Below are 27832 nucleotides of genomic sequence, written 5' to 3'. Positions count from 1 at the left end.
AACAATAATTCTTATTTACTCCTTTTCCGTGACCACTATTGAACAGAGTTTATCCAGGTAATAAGATTGGAAGTTTTAGTAAAAATATACTTTTAACAGTAAATTTTACCTAACAATAAGTCAGCACTTGATCAGTAGTGCAATGCAAATATTTAAGACCAACATACTAAATTTTACAACAGATTGAAAGATTTGCATAAAAATCCATTTTAGTTGTTTTTAGCAGATGCAGGCTTCTCAGACCTTGTATACATTTCCTTGATCGGGGTATCGATGCCGAATTTATGACACCGGGAATACCTTAGAACAGAAGTAGATTACAAGGGCCAGAAGTATACACTTTTTGACATATATGTTTTTAAGACCATTATAAATCTTATATATATAAAAATCTTGAGTCACGATGTATGTTGCCAATAAACTCCAAAACGACTGAACCAATTTCAATCAAATTTCACATGTATCCGTAATTTAGTCTAACTTAGAAGATAGGATAGTTATTATCTGAATTATTCGCTTATGTCGTGAATATAAACGAATAAAATGAAGAAAAGTTTTCAAAGCGCCTGCACATTATAACCTGCAATTACGAGATAGATACGTATATTAAACAGTGAAACACTATTTGAAGGCGCTAAGTTATGATGTATAATTGTCTAAACTAAATTTTTGGTTGAACTTAAAGGTTGAGTGGTAGACCACTTTGTAATAAAATACATTATGCATGTACAATACATTTTTGATATATTTTCTTGATCGTGACATCAAGGTAAAATCTACATCGGGGTTGGAAATATAATTTACTTCAACCAGAAATGCTCATACGCGGGCAAAACTTACGAAAAGCGTGCGAAGCCGCGGGAAACAGCTAGTAATATATAGGTATGTAATATAATGTAACATAGTTAAATACATTACAGTTAATTAACCATGGAATGGAGTTATTTCACGGACACTTATAAAACTTGACTTCAGGGTCCCAAAATACTGCTCTTTGAACCTAAATCTAATCGTATCACAAGATTAGGATATCTTTCCGTGGCTATCACTTATATCAGGAATATGCCCATGGTGTACCTGTTACTGTTATTTATGAACCCAGAGGAAAACCCATAAGGGTTCTGAAGTGTTTACAAGAGTTGCTAAACATTTAGTCACAAAACAATTTTTTCCTATCTTACTATTAATATCTATTGAATAGCTTTCGAGACATTGAATATACATAAATCCTATGACAATAAAATAATATTTCGTAGTCACAAAATCTACTTACTTCTTCCGATTGAGTCGAAAGGACTGTTTATAACTAATTTTCAGACTATTTATAACTAATTTTCTGCAAGCCCGTGACTTAATAAGATTACTCAGGTACTGCTAAACCTATATACTCAATCAGTATTGAGGGATGATTTTATTAATAAACACTATACATTAATGGATTACGACCTCTAAAAGGGAGACAAGGGTGTCTTCTACCCCTCACCTTGGTAGAAGAGAAAATGAGACAGCTTATGCTATGTCTTTACGAGATTAGGTCCAGAACGGCACTGTTAACTGAGTACGACCTCTAAAAGAGAGACAAGGGTGTCTTCTATCCCTCACCTTGGTAGAAGAGAAAAATGAAACCGCTTATGATATGTCATTACAAGATGAGGTCCAGAGCGGTGCTGTTAACGAAGTACGACCTCTAAAAGGGGGACAGGGGTATCTTCTACCCCTCACCTTTGTAGAAGAGAGTTATGAGACAGCTTATGCTATGTCATTACGAGATGAGGTCCAGATCGGCACTTCTGGGTATTAGAGATGGGCGGTATATAACGCATTAGTGCCAGTAAAATCATTATTCAGTGGTAACCTATTAACAGGATGACTTGTTACCAGTATTGCCCTATTCTTTTAGTAACAACTAAGCGTTGTCAATGATTTGGCTTAAGGTTACTCAATAACCTGGTTAAGAACGGACCAGTTCTGGTAATGCCTTCCTGTTATTAGGTTACCGAGAACCAATAAAGTAGTGGAGTGAGCTGGATGGTGCGGGACGGACAGGGAATAAAATATCATATAAAAATAAATAATTAAAATAGAAACTTAGGCTTGTTTCTGGACAAATGAAAACAAACCAAAATTACTCGTCATTCACTTGTTCGTTTCCAGTTATCATTTATTATAAGTAGTTTATTAAGCAGCCTAGTACCAGTTTAAATATTACATTTTAATGAGTTACTTAAGCTTTTGTAGACATTCCGGATCAAAGTTAGTAGGTAACAAAAGTTTATCGCCGTTCCTAAAAAAAGAGTTAAATAAGCCAGAATATCAATTGATTTCGACACTTACTCAATACAACTTCGAACACAACACTACATTAAAAAATATTGCAATCGCAAGAACTGCCAACATAAGCTCAGCTGTCTATTTTTTTTATTATTTAAGCCTTAGCGTCAGCTATGCCGGCTTCGAAGTGCACTGGTTTTTATTTATTTATTTATTATTATTATTATTACATTTTTTTACCTCTCCGGGATTTGAACCCGTGATCTCTCGGTTAGAGAGCCGAGACTATAACTATTAGTCTACGGACTCTCTGCTGTCTAAAGTGCACTAGGCTGTTTATATATCTAACTCGATTCGTTCTAAAATATGGATTACTAAATTACATTTTAAAACACCAAGTTTGAGATGTTATCCTAATAATAACGAACTGATACGTCATGTTACAAATCAATACAGTAAACGCAATAAGACTAGACAGTCAAAGGACTAGAGTCAGTAGGTAATCAGTATTACTAATCATTACGGTAAAAGGACCTGAAACCAGATTTGACAGGCAGAGAACAAGAGTCAGAAAGTAAACATTACAGAAAGCCAACTTAAATACAAACTATACATTCACGGGAATAGAGTCAGTATGTAATTGCTGTTACGAATCGTTACAGTGAACCCGCCTATAGGAAACTGATTAGACAGTCAGAATCCTTTGGTAATCAATCTTATAAGTAATTACATTAAATGTGACTGTAGAAAACAGAGTAGACTTTCAGGAAACTAGAGTCTGTAGTAATTAATGTTAGAAATTATTACATCAAACGCGAGTATAGAAAACAGAGTTGACCAAAAGGGACTAGAGTCTGTAGGTAATGAACGTTAGAAATAATTACAGTAAATGCGACTATAGAAGCCAGAGTAGACAGTCAGGGGACAAGATTCTGTAGGCAATCAATGTTATAAATTATTACAACAAACGCGACTATAGAAAACAGAGTTGACCAAAAGGGACTAGAGTCTGTAGGTAATGAACGTTAGAAATAATTACAGTAAATGCGACTATAGAAGCCAGAGTAGACAGTCAGGGGACAAGATTCTGTAGGCAGTCAATGTTATAAATTATTACAACAAACGCGACTATAGAAAACAGAGTAGACCATAAGGAGATTAGAATCTGCAGGTAATCAATGTTACAAATTATTAAAATTAATCGCGTTATTAACCCAACGCACACTAACTTTAAATTAGCACCTAATAATGCAAACCCTAATTACTAAAAATAAACCAAAGAATACAGGTCAAATTAGGTCGACACAAGACAACCATTCTGCAGTAAAAGGCTTGTTTAGCACGTTCGCTGCGGCAAGAGCGGCCAATGATGTACCCGATATGCGGCAAAATTCGAACTTGCGATTTTCGTTGAATTGGCGTTATTTTGGTTTGATGCGCTATAAAATAATGATATTCGATTATATTACGTTCTTATGCGTTCGTAATCATCGGGACTGTCCGGACAGTGGCCCGCATTTTTAGCATGGCATCATTTATGTTAACGTATGACGGAATATATAAAATTTAAGTATAACTTACCAAATGTGTTGTGTGATGTCCAAAAGTAGCAAGAATACTTCAATCGACTTTGATATGCATCAGGTTCCGTTGCTAGACAACGCTACTGTCCGGACAGTAGTCCCGCACATAGCGTAAAACACCCATAGAGTCGCGGTGCAGATCGCCGCCGCGTGCTGTCCGCACAGTAAAACAAATAAAAGTATCGTTTGAATGAATTTACTAAGGAGACAATACATACTGTATACAAAAAAGCAAAATACGTGTATACTGTGTACAAGAAAAATATTGACACCACACATACTGATAAAATCGCAATACCGGTAAAATATTACCTAACTTTTAATTTAGTAGTAATAACCTATCCAGTTTGTAAACAATCCTAGCTGCTAATAAGTCTACCTACGAAAACCATAACACAAGGGAAAAGAAATCAGGAACACGTGTTTTATTGTTTTCCTACTGGTTCATAATAGCAATAAACATGTGAAATTTCAGCTGTTTCGCTGGCACTGTCGGGACAGTAGGCCCGCATTTCCAGGACGAACTGACGTATCAGAAAGTAAGAATACTTCATCTAGAACAAGCTTGAAAAGAATCCGACAATTCCCGCAAGATCGCATCACGTGACAAGCGAAACGAATAAGCAATGCATTGTGCGTATCGGCACTGTCCGGACAGTGCCTCGCAGTTTTGGCGAGAGTCACGGGACTGTCCGGACAGTGGCCCGCAGCGAACGTGTTAGAGACAGTTATACATATCACATCTTCATTATATTGCAATTACATTTTCTTTCTATCGTATCTATTTAGTCATAGTATTTATTTACTTTTCAACGGAGTACAAGTTCTATTAAATAATATTAAGTTACACAATCACACTCATTACTTATTATATCAATATAAATATGGCGTCTGCTGTATACTATATACTACACATAAACTAATCATACATTCGTATATATAGTTTTGACTTATCGTTTTGAAGTGTCCCAGCCAACCAGTTTTGTGAAGCGTAGCCAGCGCCAGAGCTCGTTTATTATATTGTGAATTCAGTATATTATTACTCTTCGGGGAACTACTGCAAAGTACAACACAATTTTTACTATTTTCGTTTTCATGGCAACAAGAAAATTTAATTGTTGGGACAAATTGTATATTTGCAAGATTAAAATAAATTTGTTATACTTTTAATTTAATTGTTTGTGTCCAAAGCGTAATTTCAAATGGTCTGTTTACTACATTTGTATGAATATCATTCTGCAAATAAGGTGCCTGTATGTCACAAAATAACTACTCCTTTAGCATTTTCTCCCAAAATTGGTAAATTGTGTGGATCTTTATAGGGGAAGGGGCTATTCCTTGTTTTGTGATTGCTTCGGCAGTAATTGACTGTACAGCTGCTGAGAAACCAACGCGTTAACTTATAGACATGTGTATCAGTGTAGTTGAATCTGCTTAACAAGTGCAACGCGTCTTGTGGTTCATGAATTCGAATAATTAGTATACATCCGAGTAAACAATTTCGGTGAGCATTAATGAACTTCTTTAAAATGAAAGAATATCCGGTGGTAAAGAAACTTAATTTCGAGCTTAATAGAAACCTTGTTCAGCTGAAGAAAACCCAAACATTGTTTATAGAAAATCTTAGTTTAAATATTGGACTACAAAATCCTACAATATAAAGGTCTTTCACAAAGTTGACATACCCATCAATGCAAAGCCAACGATTGACCGAAAAGAGCAACTTTGTGTTTAAAAATGACGTTCTTAATATAAAAAATAACTATTTTCGGTGCTTGAACCCAATAATGTTCAATGCAGCGAATGAGCCGCCGCGCCGCGTATGTTTAAAATGACATAACAATAAGATCTTGTGCCTGGCCCTTAATATATATATATATATATATATATATATATATATATATATATATATATATTATAAAAGGTTTGTAACACGCACACATCTATATAATATAGACTATCACAGAGCAGTCACACGTTTGCATACTTAAAAACAGTACACTTTGAACCTATTTTCTAGAAAAACGTCGTCTAAGTAGGACCACAAGTTTTCGAGTTATTAATATTCAAAGTTGGAGTTTGGTTGAAAAGCACCATAAATCGTAACCTCTCTTCGTTATCACCGTAGAAAAGTTATTATTTGTAAGTAGTTTCCTTTACATGTTTAATAAACTCACAAATAAACAGGCTAACTTTTAACGTAATTCCCGTAATTTTAACTCTAATAGTTAGTCTGAGATTTACGTTCAAACTCGGGTACATAAACTTTTTGATCCGAGAGTAGTCTCATGTATCCTATATTCAATGTTACCTGACATCACTCTGACGTAAAAAAACAATGTTCAGTTTTACAGTTTGAAAATGTATTTATAATGTATTCTAGGCTGTTTTGTCGAAACTTTAATATTGGTACTGCTCAAATTGATTGTACTACTAGTATTATATACATAAAGTTTATAATTGATTGTCCTACTAGTTACATACATAGTATTAATACTAATATTAATTAGTCATTCTTTCCACGAATCACTTGAAATATCAGCGCACTTTGGAATAGTCCAATTTAAATGCATGGAGTCCTACAAACTAAACGAAAGCATTTACAATAAGATATCTAAGTAAGCGGTGTTTTGTTTACCGGTACTTAAGAAATGGCATAGGTACCACTTCCTGCACTGTCCACTCTGAAAACCTGGGCTTCTAAAGTTCACTTTAAAATCGGTGTCCTTGATGGAGTACTAGTAATGGAGTAGGCTACTATTATTACAAAAGTTCATAGCTGACGTGGAATTATTAAAGCTGTTGGAATAAGAAATCTTCTAACAACGATAATTGAAAATAAATTCAAACAGTTCTCTCCTTAAGAGTAGATTTATTTATTCGAAGAAGAATTGCAACGAGGATTAAATTTTATAAAAAGCTAGAAGTTGAAAGAAAAACATTAGGAAAATTAAAAAAAGTTACAAACTAGGGAAATAAATTGAAGATTATCAGTTTAATATGTAGCCAAATCGCAAAATATACCGAATCTCACGTTTTAAAGCATAGTTAAGCTACTCTTTGGGTATTTCAATAATTGACGGAGGGTAGTTGTTTTTAATCAAAAGTTCTGTAGTATAATTTTCCTTTAAAATTTTATCTTTGTTATCAGTTACCAAATTATTAATCTTGTGGAACAAACTTTGTATTAATCCAATTTTTACATGTTGAGGATGATTTGAATTATAATTAAGGTACTGTCCACTGAAAGTCTTCTTGTAAAATAATGTTGTTTTAATTGTGTTTTCTTTTGTTTTTGTTATAAAAATATCAAGAAATGGAATTTCACTGTTAACCTCATTTTCAATAGTAAATTTTATCGATGGTCTAATTGAATTGATGTGTTTTAAAAATTCGTCTTGGATGTTAATTTTATTTTCCCATACACAGAAGACATCATCAACATACCGTAACCAAATTTTGGGTTTAATACTCCAATTTTCAAAAGCAATGTCTTCAAAGTGGTCCATAAATATGTTGCTAATTATTGGGCTGAGAACACAACCCACAGGTAAACCGGATACTTGATTGTAAAATCTATCTTTTAACTGAAAATAGTTGTGGCTAACACATACAGTAAGAAGTTCCATTACACAGTTAATAGATAATGTTGTTCTTATACTGAAGTTGTTATCATTAGAAAGTCGTTGTCTAATCAAACACAAAGCTTCAGAGACAGGTACATTTGTAAAAAGACCATTTATGTCGTAGCTGACCATAATATCATTGTAATCAATATTAATATTTTATTTTATTTATAAAATCTTCTGAATTCTTGATGTAGGAATTAGCTTGTCCAAATAATGGACTAATAATAGGTAACAAAAATGTTTATAACTTTGATACAGGAGAGTCAATGGAACTTACTATTGGTCTAAGAGGAATTAAATCTTTGTGAACTTTTGGTAGTCCATATAAATGTGGTGGCTTTGAATATTGAGGGCTTAATTTTACAATAAGAGGTTTACCTAGTTCATTTTCATGGTTTTTAGTGTCTGTTTTATAATTTTCTTAATTTTTACTGTAGGATCCTTATTTATTGAAGTATATTCATCACAGTTAACTAATTTATTAATTTTACTATCATACTCTTCCTTGTCCAAGATAACTGTAACTTTACCCTTATCAGCAGGAAGAATTACTATGGATTCATCATTTCTTAGCGATTTAAGAGCACTAATCAATGAGAAAGTAAGGTTGCTTTTGGGTCTATTTGACTTTTCCAGTGTTTGTCGGATCAAAGCTCGGTAATAGTGTTCCTGTTCAGGAGGTAATGATTTGCAGCTGAATCTGTTGGCATAACTATATCCACGCATGAAAAGTGTCCATTTGATATTGAAAAATTTAGGCCTTTGCTCAAGTTTAACTCACAATCTGTCATCGATTTGTTAGAAAGATTAAGAACACAAACGGATTTCGCAAACGGTTCGTTAATACGGAACGGATTTTCTGTATTATTTGTCTGGTTATTATCGGAGGAAGGTAATTCGGAATCATAAAAAGGACATATTATTTTATTGACATTACCAAGCCTTACAATCTTTGATACCTGTTTTGTAAAAACATTATGAATCGTATCACTGACAATATCAAGTACCTTAATTATAATTATAATCATCCTCAACATGTAAAAATTGGATTAGTACAAAGTTAGTTCCAAAAGATTAATAATTTGGTAACTGATAACAAAGATAAAATTTTAAAGGAAAATTATACTACAGAACTTTTGATTAAAAACAACTACCCTCCGTCAATTATTGAACGAGCTAAGGCTAAAAACAAAAGTTGCAAGCAAATTACCAAAAAAGACAATACTGTACTAATTATCTCACTACCGTAACTATTCCTTATATAAAAGGAACTTCAGAAAAAATTCGTAGGATAAATTATAAATTTAACTTCCGCACTGTTTTAAGTCACAAAATAATATAAGAAGCTACTTAACAAAATTAAAACCGAAAAACAAACAACAAGAAACCAAGAATGTGATATATAAAATTGACTGTGGTTGCAACAAGACTTATATCGGCCAAACATCAAGACCAGTGGAAATTAGGCTAAAAGAACATATTTATAATTATAAAAAAGAAAACATTGAAAAATCTAAATTAGTTGAACATGCAGTAAAGGAAAATCATAATATAAATTTTGAATCATCTAGTGTAGTGTTTAAAGAATCTTCCTGGACTAAAAGAAATAAAATTGAAAGTGCATGTATGACAGTTTTAAAAGATAATTGTATTTCCCAACCTTCCGTAAATTTCAGTGATATTTTTATACCATAAGTGAAAAAAGAAATCCATTCCAAAATTATGAATTGCAAACCATATTTTTCTACATAATTCTTTTATAATTTATTAGTTATGTTTATGTTAGTTATTAGTTATTAAATGTCTTTACAGTTAGTTTTAAATTTTATTCTATTTTATCATGTTTTTTTCTATTTTACACATATTATGTTTTTTCTGTAAACAGTATAAAACTGATGATGCCTTAACCGGCGAAAGCGCTCTTTAAATATATTTAATGTGGAAGTATGAAAAATGTCTTTTCCATTAAAATATTTTTAAATTGTCGAAGTTATGTTAAAATTTGTTTTATCAATACTATGTATTATGTCCTTGGATTTTGTAAGCTTCTTTGCAAGAAAAATTTCTCGGAAATATTTTGTTTTATGTACAATGTATAATTAACTACACTAGTAGTTTCATTTTCAGTTTAGGAGTTGATTTCATGATACAAGATTGTATGGAAGAAGTAATAAACGGCATTTACTGTCTTCGTCGAATTTTAAGGGAGTGTTCAGTCTAAGAATACCATTTAATAGATCCCGAAATTGGTTCCCGTCAGTACTTTTGTTTGTTAGTGTTCGAGGCATTTTCTTTAACATAACATTTAAGCTGATGGTCAATATCAACGGCAAATGATCCGATGAAAGAACAAGTGACGAGGTGATGTTCATATAGTTTTGAAAGATTCCACTGGTTTCAAAGAAGTCAAGATCTGGTGCTCGTGTGTTATTTAAATCTGGTGGGCAATAAGTTGGACATCCATTTGAGAAATAATTAAGATTTATTATTATTATAATTAAGAATTATTAACTATACACTTACGCAGACCTTGTTCTAAGATTTACTAGCCTAGAACCACCACATAATATGTTTGGTATTGTAATCACCTCCCGTCAGGAATCAAGAACCTAGGGAGCTAAAACCTTATTAAACCGATGTTCTGAAATGTTAAATCTAAGAGAACAATACAGTGAGAAAATAATCAATGGACTCATCAAATTTCCATACTGATAACTTGAATAATATGTTAATGAAATTTTGGAAGCTCGTAGTGTCTTATACTCTCCTTAATAAGTACAGCACTCCCACCATGAGGGGTAACATCGGGATGGTTAGTGCTATTAACAATTAATTGCAAAAACATTAGGAATTTTAAAGTAATTTATGTTTAAAATGTTACATATTAATATTAATTTATGTTACATATAATTAAAATGGGTTTCAGATACTAACATATAAATTTTATGCATGGAAATAAGAATCTGAATATCGACTATGATGGGTCAAGCCATTGGCATTCTAGAGATCAATCTTATAAAGATTATCCATTTAATTTTGCGATGACGGTTGTCAATTAATGTACCTATCTGTTAGACTTGTTGGGACATGAGTATTTCAAAGTTGTTAAAAAACCCCCGTTGAATATTTGTCTGAAATTTATGTTATTTTTTTCAAACACAGATTGACTTTTTGTTACCCCAAAATAGGTGTTGCAGTAGACGCATGAGCCTGTGGTACAGATGGATTTAGGCCTTGGGCTAATTTATCAGTACTCTGGTAATGGAGTAGGCACTTTCCTAGTACTCGGTTTTAGAGGTGGGAAAGATTAATTTTCTATGCCCTTTCATTTCTGTTAACATACAGACTTTCAACTCTATTTTTTATACACTTTGGCCCACTCAGTTTAAACGTTATGCCAAACACGTTGTAGACCTAGAAAATGCAAATGAAACCGCTGTTGATTGCAAATGAAATCAATTCTTATCTGGCTAATGTTTCTAGTGTTACTGATAAGATTATCGGCAACGACCCTGCTTTGAATGTAAGCTGTGCCAACCAAATGCAATCATTTTTTATTTCTCCAGTTGACAAAACAGAATTAGAGAATGTTATTAGGAAACTAAAAAACAAAAAATCCACTGGATATCGTATTAACGTCGAGCTTGTAAAGAAGATTGTTGTAAATATTTCACATATTCTTGTACATATAATTAATTTGAGCTTTTTGACAGGTATTTTCCCTGATAGTCATAAAAAAGTGTAATTGTACCTATTTTCAAAAAAGCAAACAATTTCAGTATAGAACAAATTCGTCCAATTACCCTACTCTGTTTTTTTTTTTTTTAATAATAGAAAGATGTATGCAATCAAGATTGATATTATTTTTTAAATTACAAATTTTCAGTCCAAAAACCAATTTGGTTTTACTGCAGGAATAGGGACGGAAGATGCTTTGGCGCAATTCGCTGACTCAATTTATAGTAAAATGAATAGGAACGAAAACACTTCTGGAGTTTTTGTAGATTTTACAAAGGCATTCGATCTAGTCGACCATAATAGTCTATTCAGACAAATGGAGGCAGCTGGAATCAGAGGCGTAGTTTTATTCGGCCGAGTCCAGCAAGTAAGAGAGGACAATCACTTGAGTATGCTTCTTACTGTAAATTCCGGAGTCCCACAAGGTTCAGTCATCTCGGCTAACTTATTTATTATTTCTATTAATGATTTGTTAAAACAAAATTTTAATGGCACAATCAGTGCCTTTGCTGATGATGTTGCTTATTTATATTCAGATACATGTAGGAATAACTTATGGGAAAAATAAATAATGATCTGACATTAAAATTAACAGTCTTATCTCTTAACAAATTCTTATTAGAATCAAATGAAATAAATGTAAATAAGACTAAGTTTGTCAATTTTGATTTTAAGGGCTTTAGTTTTAATGTGCCTGTGAAGTATCACGAAGAAACTTGTACAACATTTATTACATGTAAATGTATAAAATTACAAGAGGTGAATTTTTTAAAGTATTTAGATGTATATTTTGACCAGAAAATAAATTTGAAAAAACACATATCTTTCGTACAAAATCAAATTAGAAGTAATGTTAGGAAGTTTTATTTTTTGAGAAATTTTTGTGGCGAAAAGTTGTTGCGTACTCTGTATTATGCACTAATTTACTCTAGATTACAGTACGGTGTTGTATGCTGGGGAGCAGCTCCAAAAACAAAAATAGACGATATTAGAGTAACGCAAAACACTTTTATACGTTTAATAAGAAAAAAAGGCGAGACTCTTCTTACCCTCTTTACCAACAATTAAAAACTTTTCCCATAGTATATTTTTATTTATAAAGCATTAAGATTATTTTTTATAACAAGTGGAAATAGAAATAATATTGAACAACACAAACAATATGTCACAAGAAGTTTGCAAAGAGGTCTTATCCAAAAACCCAACGTTAATAAACTAGCTTTCAGGCGTTCGTTTTCCTACATGGGTCCACATTTTGTTTAATCGAATTTTAACCAAATTTAACCAAATAAAATTAAAAAAAAATTAAAAATTAAAACCTTAAATTCTTTTTGCAATGCTATAACTAATAGATTACTTAGTCAAACTGAACAGATAGAAATCATACACAACAGATTACTCTAAAATATTCTTAAATGAGTTCTTTCTTTTTCTCATCTGCAAACTAAAATTCGTCCCCTTTATAAACAATTATTTTATTTTATTGTATTTCTCTTTTAATTAGTAACCAATATTACAAAACATTTTGTAGAATCTTAATATTATTTCCATTAGCCTAAAATGTCAAGATAATATTGTCATTATATAAATTGTATTTGTAAATAGATGATGAATGTCTTCAATATATTAGTCTTTTATGTATATTTAAACATTGTATGTAAAAAGAAGATTGGCTAGAGTTTAAATTGATTAAGTTGTGCTCTTATCAACGTTAATGTATTTTTCCTTTTAAGGTTAATTTTAGTTAAATGTAGTGAGAAACTTTCAATATTACCGCAGTGATCTGCACATCAAGTCCTTTTCAGAGAAGACCGGACTATTATCAGACTTTTCCCTGTCTATTGTTTAGTTTTATCTAACCACGCAACTTGTTAATGTGGTTAGGTTATATTCCTTAATAATCTTGTTAGTAAAGTCTATATTTTTTCGGAATAAATCTCATTATCACAATTTGTTGAATAGGAATAATTCACATTATTGTGAATCACTGAGAGATTTGTCAGTCAAAGTCCAAAGCCTAATTGGAACGTTTAAATGGCTTTGGGGAAACCGGAAAAGTTAAACAGTAAACATACAAGACGACAGGGACAGTCGACAGACACTTTTTAAAATTGTAAACAGTATTAGCCTAGTTTAGTTTCAATCAATGGCGTAAAGGTGTAAAGTTTAGTGGTGAAGTTATATTTTCTATTGTTTTATTCTTATCTACGTAAAAGGCAATTAACTTCTGGATTTGCATTATGAATGAATTAGAAGCCTGTTTCTCCGAATACTTTATATATTTTGGCGAAGTTATGAATTACTGGAGTTCACAAAGTAATAAAATATCTGAAATTCTACGTCCAATTTCAAATCAAACTGAACAACTTAGGTTATGTTCTAGGTTAGTAAGGTTTGTTGTAAAATTTGTTAAAGAATTTCTAATAATAATAATACATAAATATTAATAATAAACTTGTACTGTTGTATATATTATACTGAACTCACATGTTAACATTTTTAATAAGTTCAATTTATGCACTCTGTTGTAAAGTCTTAGTAAAAATATGTCTTAGGCCTATGATTTGTAACAATTTTATAACTTGTTTACATGTTTTTCGTCACTTTATTTTGTGTTTAGATTACGAATATAAAAAAAATTGTTTGGTTCAAATGAATAATTGGTGAAAATAAAATCAGTGAAAAAGCAACACAAAATCTAAACATAACCTCAACACCACTAACCATCTGTGTAAAGATTTATATTCATGGTAATTTTTTCTAAATCCATGATGAAGTTGATTCATCGTTTCTACCTTCATGGTGGACATTATTTATAATTTTTCCTTTGTTAGTTCGGTCCTGTATTGCTTCTGTCTTGAGGGAGGTTTTTTGTTAATCGCCATCTATCCCATGCTGCTGTCCACAGCCATTATTGTCAGCCTTTTCAATTACTAGTTTAATTACATAGTTCTCACTGACAGCTGGAGGCATTCAGTTACTAGTTCATTGTATAAGTTTCTTTTTTAAATAATCATCCCCAAAATTGAATTGTGTTTTGTTTGCTTTTTAAGCATTTTTTTCTATAAAAAACCAACAAATGTGAAGTGGATAAAGTAAACATTTACCACATACCTTAATAGAAAAAAGGTAAAGATGAGCAGCAGCCTGGAAAAATTTGGTGTTACTTTTCAGAGGTGTAAATACTTGGTAAGGATACTAAAAAGTGCCCAAATAATCCAACAGGTCCTGAGCTAGAGCTGGACCAGGAGCTGATAAATTAACTGAAGATGATAATCCTTCCAATCTGATATTATCACAATAAAAAAAACCTTAGCCAATCAGTTACATATATCCATCAATATATGCCTAGTCCAAGACATGTAGAACGAACTAGATGCGGTCATTTATTCTTTGTACTGTAAGCGTCTTCAATCAACGGATATAATGGAGAGCTTATCACTAGTGCTAATATTCCTGTTTGACAGGATGACAAAATTGCGGCACATAGTGAGTACAGTCAATTGATGAGATCATAGTTTTTGCATAGTTTCATGTAGTTTTCGACTCTGTGATGCAATATTTTAAGTCTATTATAGTATTACTTGTTCACAGCAATTAGTGGTGATTATGAAAGCTTTGGCTGCCAACATTATGCTAAAAGTAATAAAATTATCACTGTAAACTAACTTGATCAAATTTTAGAGCTCAACTGGATGATGGCTTTCTTAAGAAGTTTCCTGATGTCAAACAGAAGTTACTAGGAAAAATTCATTCCAATATAGAAGAGGAGTTGGTTGCTTTAGATAAATTACAGTAAGTAAAAAACTGACCTAGTAATAGTTTTAAAAACCCATGGGCATAGCTAATGTCCTCATACTCAATAATAATACACTTTCAAAAATATTTAGCACACTTTTTTACCATTGATATTCTACTAAACATGATTTAACTGTTGGAACTATAGTACCGTAGTAATTTTCAGGCTGGACTGGTTCTGAGACTGGACTTTGTTACTGAGGATCAAAAATAACTGCTTATCAAATTGATACACACAAGGTTATTAGTGTAAATGTAATAAAAAATTACTTGTAAGTATAATAAAAAATGTACAGTAACAAAAGTGTATAATTTTGAAAATGTATTATTTATAGAATATTTCAATAGTTCAATAATGGGAACAGACACGTGTTTCCGAAAAATTAACCAATATTAATCTTAAATCCCGAAGGTAGGGGGAACTAGAGCCATCGATTGGAGCTGCAGGCCCAGGTACAGTTCGGGGACTTTAGCTGTGCGCGTGACCTTGAGTGTGTGGTGATAGGCGGGAGGGGTGGTGGGGTAGTATTATGCGCTGCGTCCCGAAAACATTTCCTGTGATACATAGGTAAAACCCTCCTTTCAGGAATCGTATTAGCCCAAATAACTCATCACACTCACTAAAATCAGTCTGTTTTGTGACAGTGCTGATTGTGGTGGAATTAAAAAATAAGAGAATAACGAATAATAGCATTAATAGGACTTATCCTTGTTTTTCAGTTGTTATAGTGTTGTTTAATGTGTTTTTGAAAATAACGTATTTGTCAATACTAATCTGCAAATCGAAATCGTGAGTTTAAAGTCGTTAAAGAGATTGTAGCGCCTTCATCTCAGCGTCTAGCACGTAAACGCAACCCGCCACACAGATAGTGTTTATTTGTTGAAAGGGTAGTATTAGGGCCCTACGAGCACAGCTAAATTCCTCCAACTGTATAAAAGGTCAGGAGAGCCCAAAACCTGTGTTGACTGTCGTTTCAATTAATTTTTTCATTCTTTGTATTAACATAATAAGATCTGTATTTAAAATAAAGGAATTAATGAATTACTGTTAACTGAACACGTTCACGACAACGGCTTATTTCCGGACTTTTTTAGTTGCCATTATTATGAATTTTTCAATAATATTGGCAAAAAAACCATAGTACTCGTATAACAAGATAAGTACGTAGGCCTTGCAATTTTGCACAAAACAAATTATTTCAATGTATTTTTTTCAGTGTTTCTCCATGTACCTCAAGGTGTACCTAAAAAATTAATTTACGTTTAAAATTACGCAATTGTGTGCCCGACGGGGTATTTATTTAAGTGTGGAATCACATTAAAAAATGCTTTACGAAAGACCGGTATGTACCCGATTGAGTACACGTCAGCAGTTGTAGAAGATCGCGTGTACTCAATGAGGTACGTGTCATCATGAACATGTTAACACATTCGCTGTGGCAAAAAGCATAATTTATTAGGGTTACCGGATGCTGAAAAATTTTTATGTATAAAAAACTTACCTTGTACGGTGGAAAGGCAGGATTGAAGGTTTAAATGACGTTTCCGGCCGAGTTTCCTGGAACTGTGACGTCACAAGTTTCGGCCCCTACTTGGGCCGGCCGCATATTGTGCTGGTCCCGTACTGTCGAAAGTTGTTGTTACGAGCACTCTGCTGCTGATATCACTTACTTGTTTCATTGAAAGTCCAGGATGATTGTCCAAATGATATTTCCGTTTGTTTTTCCTTGACCATTGACGTTACAAGCTCGGCCCCAATTTCGGCCTGCCGCATATTATAGCCTTATCACTATTCTTATTAGTTATAAATATTATATACACTATATACGCCACCTCCACCTATCCAGCCTTTTACTGCAGAGAGTCATGTAAGCTTCAAAGCACTGACCCATGCACAAGCCAGGCTTTTCAGGGCATGTTATACAATGTAAAGCAGTTTTCACATTTGGTTTGCCATTTTTCGTGCACTGCCTGCACTTCTTTCTCTTGGTACGGCTGACATTTGCCTCTTGGCCTTCAATTTTATCTAACTTGTGAGCCTCTTTTCTCTTTCTTTTTTGACCTGGAGTTTCAACAACATTTAAGGGAGGCGGTAAAAGTCTGATCACTTCCAATTGAAAATCATATAGCGTCATTTTTTGATTGTACATGTTATGCAGTTGATGTGCATTCATCAAAATCATTTGTATTGTATGTACAAAGATTTTTTTATACCATCTGATGGTTTTTCTTTCAAATGGGTGGTATGCCATCATCTGATCGGCACGATCAACACCACTCATATGAGCATTGTATTTTACTATTGGGAGAGGTTTAGGCTTAGTACGACCTCTTTTCTCCACAAAATCCATCATTTCGTTTTCGTGTTCAGTCGAGATGTATAAGACTGACCTTTTGTCTTTCCATTTCCCAATCATTACACTATTTGCATAGCGTGCAATTGTCTCACCCCGCTTCAGGGATTGATTGGTTACTTTTTGGGGTTTAAATTTTCGAACAACACGTAACGTCCCCGTGCAATATGTTTTTTCAGCTATTAATTTTGAAGCAAGGGCGTAGTTGTTATAAAAATTGTCCATATACACTGAATGGCCTTGCCTCAAATAATCCTTCAATAGGTGTAGGACAACCTTCTCCGTATGCCCTACACCACCTACAGTAGTATCTGATTTGCCCGTGTACATGAGGAATCTAAGAATAAATCCCTGATGCTCTGTCAAAGTGTACAATTTGACACCAAACTTGTACCTTTTGCCCTTGATGTACTGACAGAAGTGTAATCTTCCTCTCCGCAGTACCATAGCCTCATCGAGAGATAACTCTTTTTGAGGGTAGTAAACACTTCTCATTTTGTCGTTGAAGTAACCTACAACGAACTGAATTTTTTCTATGGAGTTTGCAGTACCGGGGTCAAGAGCATTGTCGTTTGTTTTGCAAAAATGCAAACAACGCATAATGGACAAGAACCTGTCCCTTGACATAAAATTACTAAAACACTTGAAATTGAATAAATAATCTGTTTTCCAATAGTCTTGGATTCGATTCATTTTTATTGTGCCTGTGTGCAATAAAATGCCTAAATATGTCTTCAGCTCGGGTACAGTGATGTCTTTCCACGCATTGATTCTAGATTTCGGTGTCAAGGTTGATTTACTGTATACTCAATTGAATGCATAAGCATTTGTAAATTTGCAAATATTTTCTAGGAAAACATCGTCAAGTTGGAGTGTGAAAAAATCTATTAGGGAACCAACCTCCAGGTCTGGATTCGGTTCTGACGAATTCAATAGGCCTCATACCTGTTGTTGTAATACTCCAAGTTGGAACCTTAACAGTAGCCTCGTCGTCACTTTCAGAACAAGCAGGTGAATTGTCTGAGGAAGAGTCGTCAACAACTCTTTGTATGAAATCCACAGAACCATCACTGTCGTAATTTTGTTCATTGCTGGAGTGAAAGTTAGTCTGATCAGAGGTATCTGGCACTGCAGGATCCATTTTTATAAAAAAAAACACAAATAATGTAGAGAAAGAATTACACAGTTGATATACACAAAAACAACACACTAAACACTCAAAGATTACAACGGGCTCCTATTGAAAAAGAACCGTAACGGGTAAACGCGAATGAAACCGATCACAATAAAGCGTTGGTCATAACCTAAAATGCGGCAGAGATTGAACAGTCTATAACGAATGGCTGAATCGCACTGAGGCTTTGTGTGTAGAGCGGCAAGGCGGCCCCATCTGGGGACGTCCGTACTGCCCGCGCAGGTCTGCCGTCCCCTAGTGGGGCCGGCCGCATTGAATGGGTTAAGAGATATAATAAAGTATCATCCACACTGACATTGCTTATTTTATTGAAATCCTGACACCGTAATAGAATTTGTATCTAATAGAGCAGCTGACAACCCCACAGCTATATAACAAATGGATTACAACATAGATTTGTCAGTTTGAAAATTTTTATTGCACCTACCCTGTCCTATTTTTGATGAAGGAGCAGAATCAAAAAAATATTAAACAAAAATCTTTGTGTTGTGTAATGAACATTTGCTAGTTTTGGTTTTATTTGTATCATTTAAATTGTTTAAAACTAGTAGGTTTCTTTATTTTCACCCTGTATATACTTGTAATACATAGGGTAATCAAGTCAAATCCAAATCTCTTTATTGAAAATTAACATTGAATGTGATTTCAAAATAATATGAGCTACTGTCTTGTCATTGGGGATGAATCAATATTAAAACTAAATTTAAACCAAACTAATGGTAGGTATTTTGTTAATTTTCACAAGTTTGGTCTATTCTAAATCATTTAGCATCTCATTTATAGTGTAATAATATATTTGATTAAATAATAGATTCTTAACTTTATCATATTTATTTCATATAAGTAGCATTTTATTGCATAAGTTTAATCACAATATACAAAGGATTTTCTTGTCAGTGGGGATTTTTGGATTGGAAAATCAAGAAATTCTTGATTTCTGTTGTTATATATTTCTACATCTACATATCGTGGTTTAATGTGTATATACAGGGTGCGGCAGCATAACTTCCTTTTTTAAAATGCACGCCATTCAGTTAGTTTATGTCATAGCGGAGCACTAGTGGTCTCATTCAAGAGGGGGTACTGTAAAGTTTTGTCCCGACACTGTTCAGTCGCCATCATGCGTTGGAATAGTGAGTAGCGTGCCTTTGCCGTTGAGGCCTACTTTTCAAGCGGATGTTCGGTTATTGCAACACAGCATGCATTTCGGAATCTCTTTAATTTAGCCCCGTTGGCTCCCGTCCCAGACCGCAAATCAATTGTTACATGGGTCACTATATTCAAACAAACTGCAAGTGCGACAAAACGAAGAACTGGAGTCCCTCGGCCCGTTAGATCACCTGAAAACATTGAAGCAGTGAGAGCGTCAATGTTGCGATCACCACGGCGTTCTGTGCGCAAACACGCATCTGCCCTTGGACTATCCGATCGTTTTGTGAGAAGAATTCTTCATAATGATCTTCATTTTCATCCCTATAAGATGGCGATAGTGCAGGAACTTTCAGAACGTGACTTCAATTCTCGGATGAACGCGTGTGAGGTTCTTCTTGATGTCGTTCCCGAGGGTGCTATTGTTTTTTTAGTGATGAAGCCCATTTTCATTTGTGTGGGTCGGTAAACAAACAAAACATGCGCTACTGGGCTGACACCAACCCTCGAGAATTGCATCAAAGGCCTTTGCATTCACCGAAAGTCACAGTGTGGTGTGCAATTTCCTCAGCTGGAATTATTGGTCCCTGGTTTTTTGAGGAAAATGAGGTTACAGTGACAGTGACTTCGGACCAGTATGTAAACATGCTCCAGAATTTTTTTTCCCACGGCTAGAAGATTTGGATTTGGGGGACACTTGGTTCCAACAAGATGGTGCAACAGCACACACTTCGAGAGCATCGATGGCTGTTTTGAGGGAAAACTTTCCAGAGCGCCTTATCTCAATTAGAGGCGATTTGGAATGGCCGGCACGCTCCCCCGATCTGTCACCTTGTGATTTTTTTCTATGGGGTTTTTTGAAATCCCGTGTTTATGTGAACCGTCCAAGAACCCTACAAGATTTGAAGACCAACATCCGAGAAGAAATTGCCAACATAACCCCTGCTACGCTAACAACAGTCATGACAAACGCCAGAAATCGGCTTACGCAATGTATGGAGAATGGGGGACGTCACCTAACAGATTTGATCTTCAAAACAATGTAAATAAAAACTTAAGACATGTACCTACATTATAAAAAATAAATAAATATTTTCTGATGCATACAATAGTTTTTATTGAGTTATCCAATAGAAAAAAGGAAGTTATGCTGCCGCACCCTGTACATATCTGGACTTAGGTGAACCACTGTAAGGATTGATAATGTACAAGCAAGGGTCAATATCCAGGAGGGTTCACTTCTGACTGTTTAAACTGTGAGGAGCTCCCTTAATTTTATAAAGTCTAAACATGAGGGGAGATTTGTTTCTCCTGCTTGCACTGATTGAAAGGCTCTTGAACAGAGCTAGCCTCCCCATTATCTAAGGTGACGACTGAGATAGTGCCTTTTCTTATGCTTTCTCTTGGGATCTCGACAGGAGACCATCCCTATCCCCAACCTTAAGGTGACGACTGAGATAGTGCCCTTTCTTATGCTTTCTCTTGGGATCTCAACAGGAGACCATCCCTATCCCCAACCTTAAGGTGACGACTGAGATAGTGCCCTTTCTTATGCTTTCTCTTGGGATCTCAACAGGAGACCATCCCTATCCCCAACCTTAAGGTGACGACTGAGATAGTGCCCTTTCTTATGCTTTCTCTTGGGATCTCGAACCGCAACTGTCAAGATTTAAACAGTGACATATTAACAAATTTAGCCCAACACATACATCATCATTTTTAGTGACTCGGTGTGTAGACTGCATATTTAAACACTGATATGAAATCCAATTTAATGAACAAAAATTTCAATGTATCATGTGGCAAGATATCTTGAAAAAGATTTTGTATGAAGACTTTAAATTTTGCATGAAACTTCATTTCTACAAGAACAAGTTTTATGATTTGTCATATTCGTGTCAACTTCTTTTTTGTATGATTGTCTGTCTAAGGAATTGGTCTAAAAATTACATTTCAAAGATTGATGAATAGACAGATTTTTTGGGGAGAAATTACCAGCTTTCAAAGGCAGGTACAAAAAAAAGGGAGATGGCTTGGCACTTTTGTAGCATTGGTGATGAAACTCAGTGAACTCATACTTAAATTTATATATCAAAATGTACTAATCTGTTACTCTACCTTGTATAAAATATTAAGAGCAATAGATATAACTTCATGATTACTTTATTATTTTAGAAAGGAAATAAAGGCACTTGTGGATGGATTGAAATTTCGATTGACTTCTGTGGAGAAAGCGTATGCAAAGCACAACCCGGATGAAGACAAAGAGTTCAACCCTCTTAATCCTGGAAATGGGAGTTTGTTGGAGTATGCTGGAGATTCCTGGGGATGTTTCCATATATTGTATCCTTTAAAACATTATCGAAGTATTATTAGTTTACTTTGTAATAAACAACTTAACTTATTATTATTGTTTAGTAAAAAAAAAAAAAACTGAAATCAATTTAATATCCTCTTTTTTATGATACAGAGGTTTTTTAATTTTTAAATTTATAGCTTGATAGTGGTTTTCTGTCTGATTTTCCTCATTTAAATATCTAATTCGGAAAATTCTTTGGTTGTATAGGGTAAAGAGGAGAAAGATACCTGTAGTTTTCAATAAGACAGACTGGATAAGGTAGGAAGGCTTACCTTTGCCGTATTAGAAAGTTAAATAATATATTCTTGATTGGCTGAGTGTCAGCGGAGCCTAGCACTCTACTTTAGGGTTAGTATTATGTACTATTAGAAATTGTAATCAAAAGGGTTGAAATCTTCTTAACCAACTACCAGATGGCTTGGAGTGAAAACGGCAATAGAGACAATTGATTATTTTGAAAAAGAATCGATAACGAATATTTCAGATGCCTTTTCGAAATATAAACTGGTGCAGACACATTTGCAAGGTTAGTAAAATGTATTACATGTTGCTTATAGACATTACAGTGGTGTTATGTGTATTATTAAGTACTTTATTCAACTTCACTGCGAGAGGTAAACCTTGAGTAATTGACTCTATAACTTTGTATGGGATAGCCTTTTATAACTGTGTGTCAAGTGTGACATGCAGATTGTCCTTTGTCATTCTCCAATTTAACCCTTTTAACCCCGACGTCCGTACTATACGGACGTCGTAAAAATGGCGTCAACTCCCGACGTCCGTATAGTGCGGACGTGCACTTTTTATTACTTTACTGGCCACCTATTTCACCAAATGCTTTGAAATTTCACAGAAATTGTGCACAAAGATATTTTGCATCGAAATATATTAGTTTGTAATGGTTTGACTTTCGTATTTTGTCAGTCTGTGACTGAGCAATTGCCAGTTCGTCTCGACTGACTGCTCACGCCTTGTTGCAGACAGCTGTATATCACGTGGTTGTGAATATTCCGTTTTCTTCACAGTTTTAGGTTAAAGCAGTATAAAGTACGGCAGTTAAAGTTTATTATTTGTTTTATTTCAAAATGAGTAAAAGACATCGTTCAAAGTCTCCCGTAAGTGAAAATACAATAATTTAGTAACCTAGTTGCAAATGGTGTGGATGTGATTAGTGACGACGATTTGAGTGATGGATATCTTGAAAATTTACATTTTGTAGTGATGTAAATATTGTTTTAAAAACTTTTTTAAAATTTAGATTATGAACAGTTTTAGTTATTTTGTCAGAAATAACTTTGGTTTATGTTTATTTTAAGTACTGTGAATTTCAAAGGTCTTGTTACATTGCCTTGCCCAGAAATGGCAAAAAGAAAAATTTACACGGCTTTACAAAAATTGATGTTACTCCACTTTGTAAATAAGGTAGGCCTATAATTTTTGTTTCCTTTTATTAAGGATTAAATATAATCATAAAGTAAAATGGGTATTTTTGTGTCAAATATTTTTTTATCTAATATGGGTTTCCATGATCAAACTTGAAATTTTTTCATTTTTTATTTATTTTTTATATATGTATATGCATTAAAAAAAAATTACTTTCAAAATAATAATTTTATTTGTATATTTCTGTAAGCTACATGTATAAAGAAGTAAAACAAAAAAAGAATTACCTAAATACCGGTATCTTAAAAAATAACTGAGTTATGAATTTTTTTACAAAACCCTTACATTTTGTCTGAAAATGGCTTGGGATTTTCTGGCACATCACTTGATTTTAATGGCCGGGGTTAAAAGGGTTAAATTACATAGTACTGCAGGATCTGATTTGTGATTGGAATTCAAATGTATAAAATGTTAAGAATCCATCTCTTAGTATTGTTAAGCTTTTAGAACTATAACTCCTGTTTGGTTCTAATAGTTCTTCTCCTGTAACTTCTCTTTTAGGAGAGGGAAAGGGTGGGGTCTGGTGACTGTTTCCAAATTGTATATTTCTATATGATTTCATGTGCAAGTTATTTGATCAGCTGGTTGTAAAAACATTGGCAAAATGCCCAAAACGCTCTTGATGAGCTTGTCATAAGTTTATCACAACATAAAGTAGTTATAGGGATTTTGTTCCACATTTTTAGTTTATTTTTTATAATTTATTTGTTCTGAAAACACTGAATTACTGTTTAAAAACTGAATTCCTTGGTTATATAACAAAATTAATTTATACACATTTCTCAAAAAGCAAGAACTAAATTGTTTTAAATGATAAAAGCAAAGTTTAGGAAGGATGTTCTCATAATAATACATAATTAAGAGGTATAGTTACAATTTTAACCCTAGAACTGTTAATCGACATAATTATGTCGGTTAATGCCGCTTTTGTGGTGTTAACCGTCAAAAGTTTGTCGATCAAACATTCCCTCGTATAATTACTTTTTATAATATACTCCGGTAACGTATCGATATAATTCATGTACCATTGGATTCGGGAATAAAAATGCTAAGGAACAGATGAGTTTTATTCCTCTTTGTATTATGGTTATGACGTAGCAAGCTTGTTATTTTGAACGTAAAAGAAAACGCGACGCCGTTTGTTGTGACCGCCATATTGCCGCTGCCGTTCTGTATGACTTTCGTGCCGAGCTGTGGATATTTGTAAGTTTTAATAGTTTTACGCGTGTTTTAGTGTCGTATTTAATGTGTAGTGTGTTGTTTGATGTCGTAGTAGTGTAAACGTATATATTTTAGAATAAATCAATTTCTATTTACTGAAATATGTTTGAGAAATTACCGGCTTTGTGTAGGCTATGGCAAAATGACTTGGCTAAAATTCATTTCACATAGTTTGTTAATGTTTTCACTTACTAAACGTTATTTATAGCACTCTTTTAGCTCTGAAGTAACTATTTATTTTTGGTAAATAGATAGTTTTCACAATAAAATATATATTTCCTGTAATTTCTTTGGTTATATATAATAACTGTTTGGGTTATTCTATATTTTTTCAATATCTTTAGTTATATTTATAGTTTTCTAACTACATAATATTTCCTATTACTTATAAACCATAAATTTATAAATTTTGATATAGTACAAGCTTTACAAACTATTTTATATTTTGCTGAATGAAAATTTTTCGCAAAATTTTTGAATAATGGCAAAATTTAACTTTTTTTACTTTTCAAAAAATAATTTATGGTAATTATTTCATTACTACTGTATATTCTATTTTATTCTAAGTAATAAAATATGCAAAATAACATGTATTCATATATAAATGTATTAGCAAAACTTGTTTTACCAAAGTCTTACGTGTACACCCGATTTTCAGAATTTATACGCATCGCTGCTTTTTGTTCTATAGCTTTATGATGCTTTCATAAATGTGTATAATGTTTATGTTTTTCTGAAACTAGATAAAATTTGACACAGAATGGCTATCTCACTTATAAATATTTCTCACTATAACTTCATTTGCTAGGTATGGTCCCCCCCAAATTTAAGAAATATTTTTCGTAAATTTTATATTTGATTAAAAAAAGTGTTTATTAGAAAATTTTTTATGGTTAATTTTACAATATAGTGCAATTCTACGTTTAATTCTGAACACAAAAATATATACTCTTATTTATATTGCTTTTATTTTATATTTTTAATAATTTTTTTAAAAAAAAACCTTGCGCGAAGCTCCAAAACAGCCCGACACTACAGGATGAAATGACCGCCAGTTCTAGGGTTAAAAGAAAGCAATAGTGTCACATTTTGAGATCAATATATTTTTATTATGAAGTTTGTTATCTTATTTGAGAATATGTAATTTGGTAAAGAACATCCAAATGCAAGTATAAGAAATAAAAACTTGGAAATGTTCAAAAATTTTGCCATTAAATGTAAACTAGTGTTCTCGATTGAGTGTCCAGTTGTAAGAGTATGTTTACTCAATGTCATCTCTTCATGAACTGGATGTGTAGTTTTGTAAACATCTTAGCAAGAGTTCACTTACATAATTAAAAGCGTATAAAGGTGTATACAAATTCACTGCTTAAAGTACAATACTTCGTGAATACTTTGAAGAAACCAAACAATAACTCTGTTTAGTTCATTTATTGAAATGTAACTCATTGTGCACTTGTGTGGCTCCTGAGTACTAGTTTTGTACCCAATTACAATGAAACAAAATATTAACTTGCCATTGCATTTCAAATTTATATAAGGATTTTTGTCAGGTAGACAAGGGGAACTGAGAAAAAACATTAAATGTAATTTAATGGCAATTCCCCTCACAGTAGATTCTTCCATTAATCTATTCATTAATGCCCCCTCAAATTTAACATGGGTTATACATTTTTTTTATTTATGTGGATCTGATGATGTTTTTGTTGAAAACAAAAGGCCTCAAATAAAAAAAAAAATAATTGATTATTTTATTTTTTTTTTAATTAAGTAGTTTGTTATAAATTAAAATTAATTTTTGCTAAAATTAGATAAATCTGAAAATTAAATCTAAAATTTTAAAGATTTGTAATGTAGATCCTTGAATGGTAAAATTACCAAATTAAATCTTAAGAGCATGTTGTACTAGTGGCCTTTTGATTTTACCCCCCCCCCATAAAAATAATAATAAACTTGAAACACCCTTCCTTTTTGTGGTTTTAGAGTTATAAGAGTGTTAGTATATATTGAGTCTTATTTAAATACATACTTGATATGCACCAAAACGCTTTGTAGTTTCTTTGATATTAATTGTATTGCTTATATTTGGATATTATACTATATTTTGTACTTAGTTTGTTTATGAGAAAGTACAAGATATAAATATTTCAGACAATTCTTAAAGGTTACAAATATTGTATGGAGGTGTGTGAGTTCATCCTCAGAAAGGGGATAGGTGGTGACAACTTCTTAACACAATCTGTATTAAGAGATAAATCTATTTTAATTTGTGTCTGTAAAATGTCAAAAAGTAAGAATATGGCATCCCATGTTCATCACATCTAATTTTGCTCCAAAATAATGACCCACAAAGTATGATTTGCAGTGTTCCTCTATAAAGGCTACATGGTTTTATTTTCTTCGTGAAGACATTGTAATATGAGTAATCTACTCAAAATGCTTGAAATCTGAGTATTCCATCAGTTAGAAAGAAATTTATATATTTTCTATTCTAACAGAATAGGAAATAACACATTCCTCAGTGATGGATCGGCCGAATAGGGCCTTATGTTATACCCTGTCATTACTAGCTTTCAAGGACACCTGATGTAACAATAATTTTTTTTCTTCAGGAAAGTTTTTAATTGTGTTTATTTGCCTCCAATTCTAGATATAGTGGTTGAACCATAATGTATAGTTGTAAAAGATATGACTCAGGGTGTGCTCATTAAAATTTGGGATGAGCTTGATAATACATAATGTACTGCTCATCTAAATATTGAGAACTTGTCAATTTTTGTGCGTTGTGCCATGTTGTCTCATAGAAATCTGATTTATTTTCCAGAATTAAAATGTTTAAAATTGGTAATGTTTGTAATAGTATTACATTTGTTATTTCAAAAGATTGTTTCAATAACAATTATAATTATTGTTGCAGATATTCTAGATTTGACATACTACTTACGAACGACATAACCAAATCAGAGAAGTCAGGTGATGGAAGAATTCTAAAATAGTGCAATAATATTTTATTAAGTACAAAGAAATTCATGTATATTTTTTAAATAATTTTTTATGGTTATAAATAAAAATAATTGTATATACAATATTAA

The 27832-nt window shown here is 32.9% G+C and overlaps 1 protein-coding gene across 5 annotated transcripts; it reads left to right on the top strand.

Moving 5' to 3' along the window:
• Positions 1-37: 37 nt before the first annotated feature.
• LOC124354217 lies at positions 38-27832 on the top strand. Of its 5 annotated transcripts, XM_046804509.1 has the most exons (6): positions 13032-13604; positions 14906-15016; positions 18226-18384; positions 21893-22060; positions 22490-22602; positions 27658-27832. In XM_046804509.1, exons 1-6 carry the CDS (start codon positions 13462-13464, stop codon positions 27693-27695), a joined length of 732 nt encoding a protein of 243 aa, XP_046660465.1. In that variant the 5' UTR covers positions 13032-13461; the 3' UTR covers positions 27696-27832. The 5 variants fall into 5 exon arrangements, 2 of the variants coding, with proteins under 2 accessions (XP_046660465.1, XP_046660466.1); XR_006921666.1 differs by lacking the exons at positions 13032-13604; positions 18226-18384 and adding an exon at positions 38-57; XM_046804510.1 differs by lacking the exon at positions 18226-18384 and having other exon boundaries at positions 13060-13604.

The sequence above is a fragment of the Homalodisca vitripennis genome, chromosome 2 (assembly GCF_021130785.1).
Source record: "Homalodisca vitripennis isolate AUS2020 chromosome 2, UT_GWSS_2.1, whole genome shotgun sequence".
Taxonomy (NCBI): Eukaryota; Metazoa; Arthropoda; class Insecta; order Hemiptera; family Cicadellidae; genus Homalodisca; species Homalodisca vitripennis.
Note: the sequence above shows the minus strand (reverse complement) of the source record. Positions and strands in the feature narration are given on the sequence as shown.

Excerpts from the sequence above, each read along its gene's own strand:
- LOC124354217 (XM_046804509.1), top strand. The coding sequence starts at position 13,462 with ATGAATGAATTAGAAGCCTGTTTCTCCGAATACTTTATATATTTTGGC. Across the intron at positions 13,605-14,905 it reads CAACTTAGGTTATGTTCTAG|AGCTCAACTGGATGATGGCT; the intron begins GTTAGTAAGGTT and ends ATCAAATTTTAG. Across the intron at positions 15,017-18,225 it reads GTTGCTTTAGATAAATTACA|GAAAACATCGTCAAGTTGGA; the intron begins GTAAGTAAAAAA and ends AATATTTTCTAG.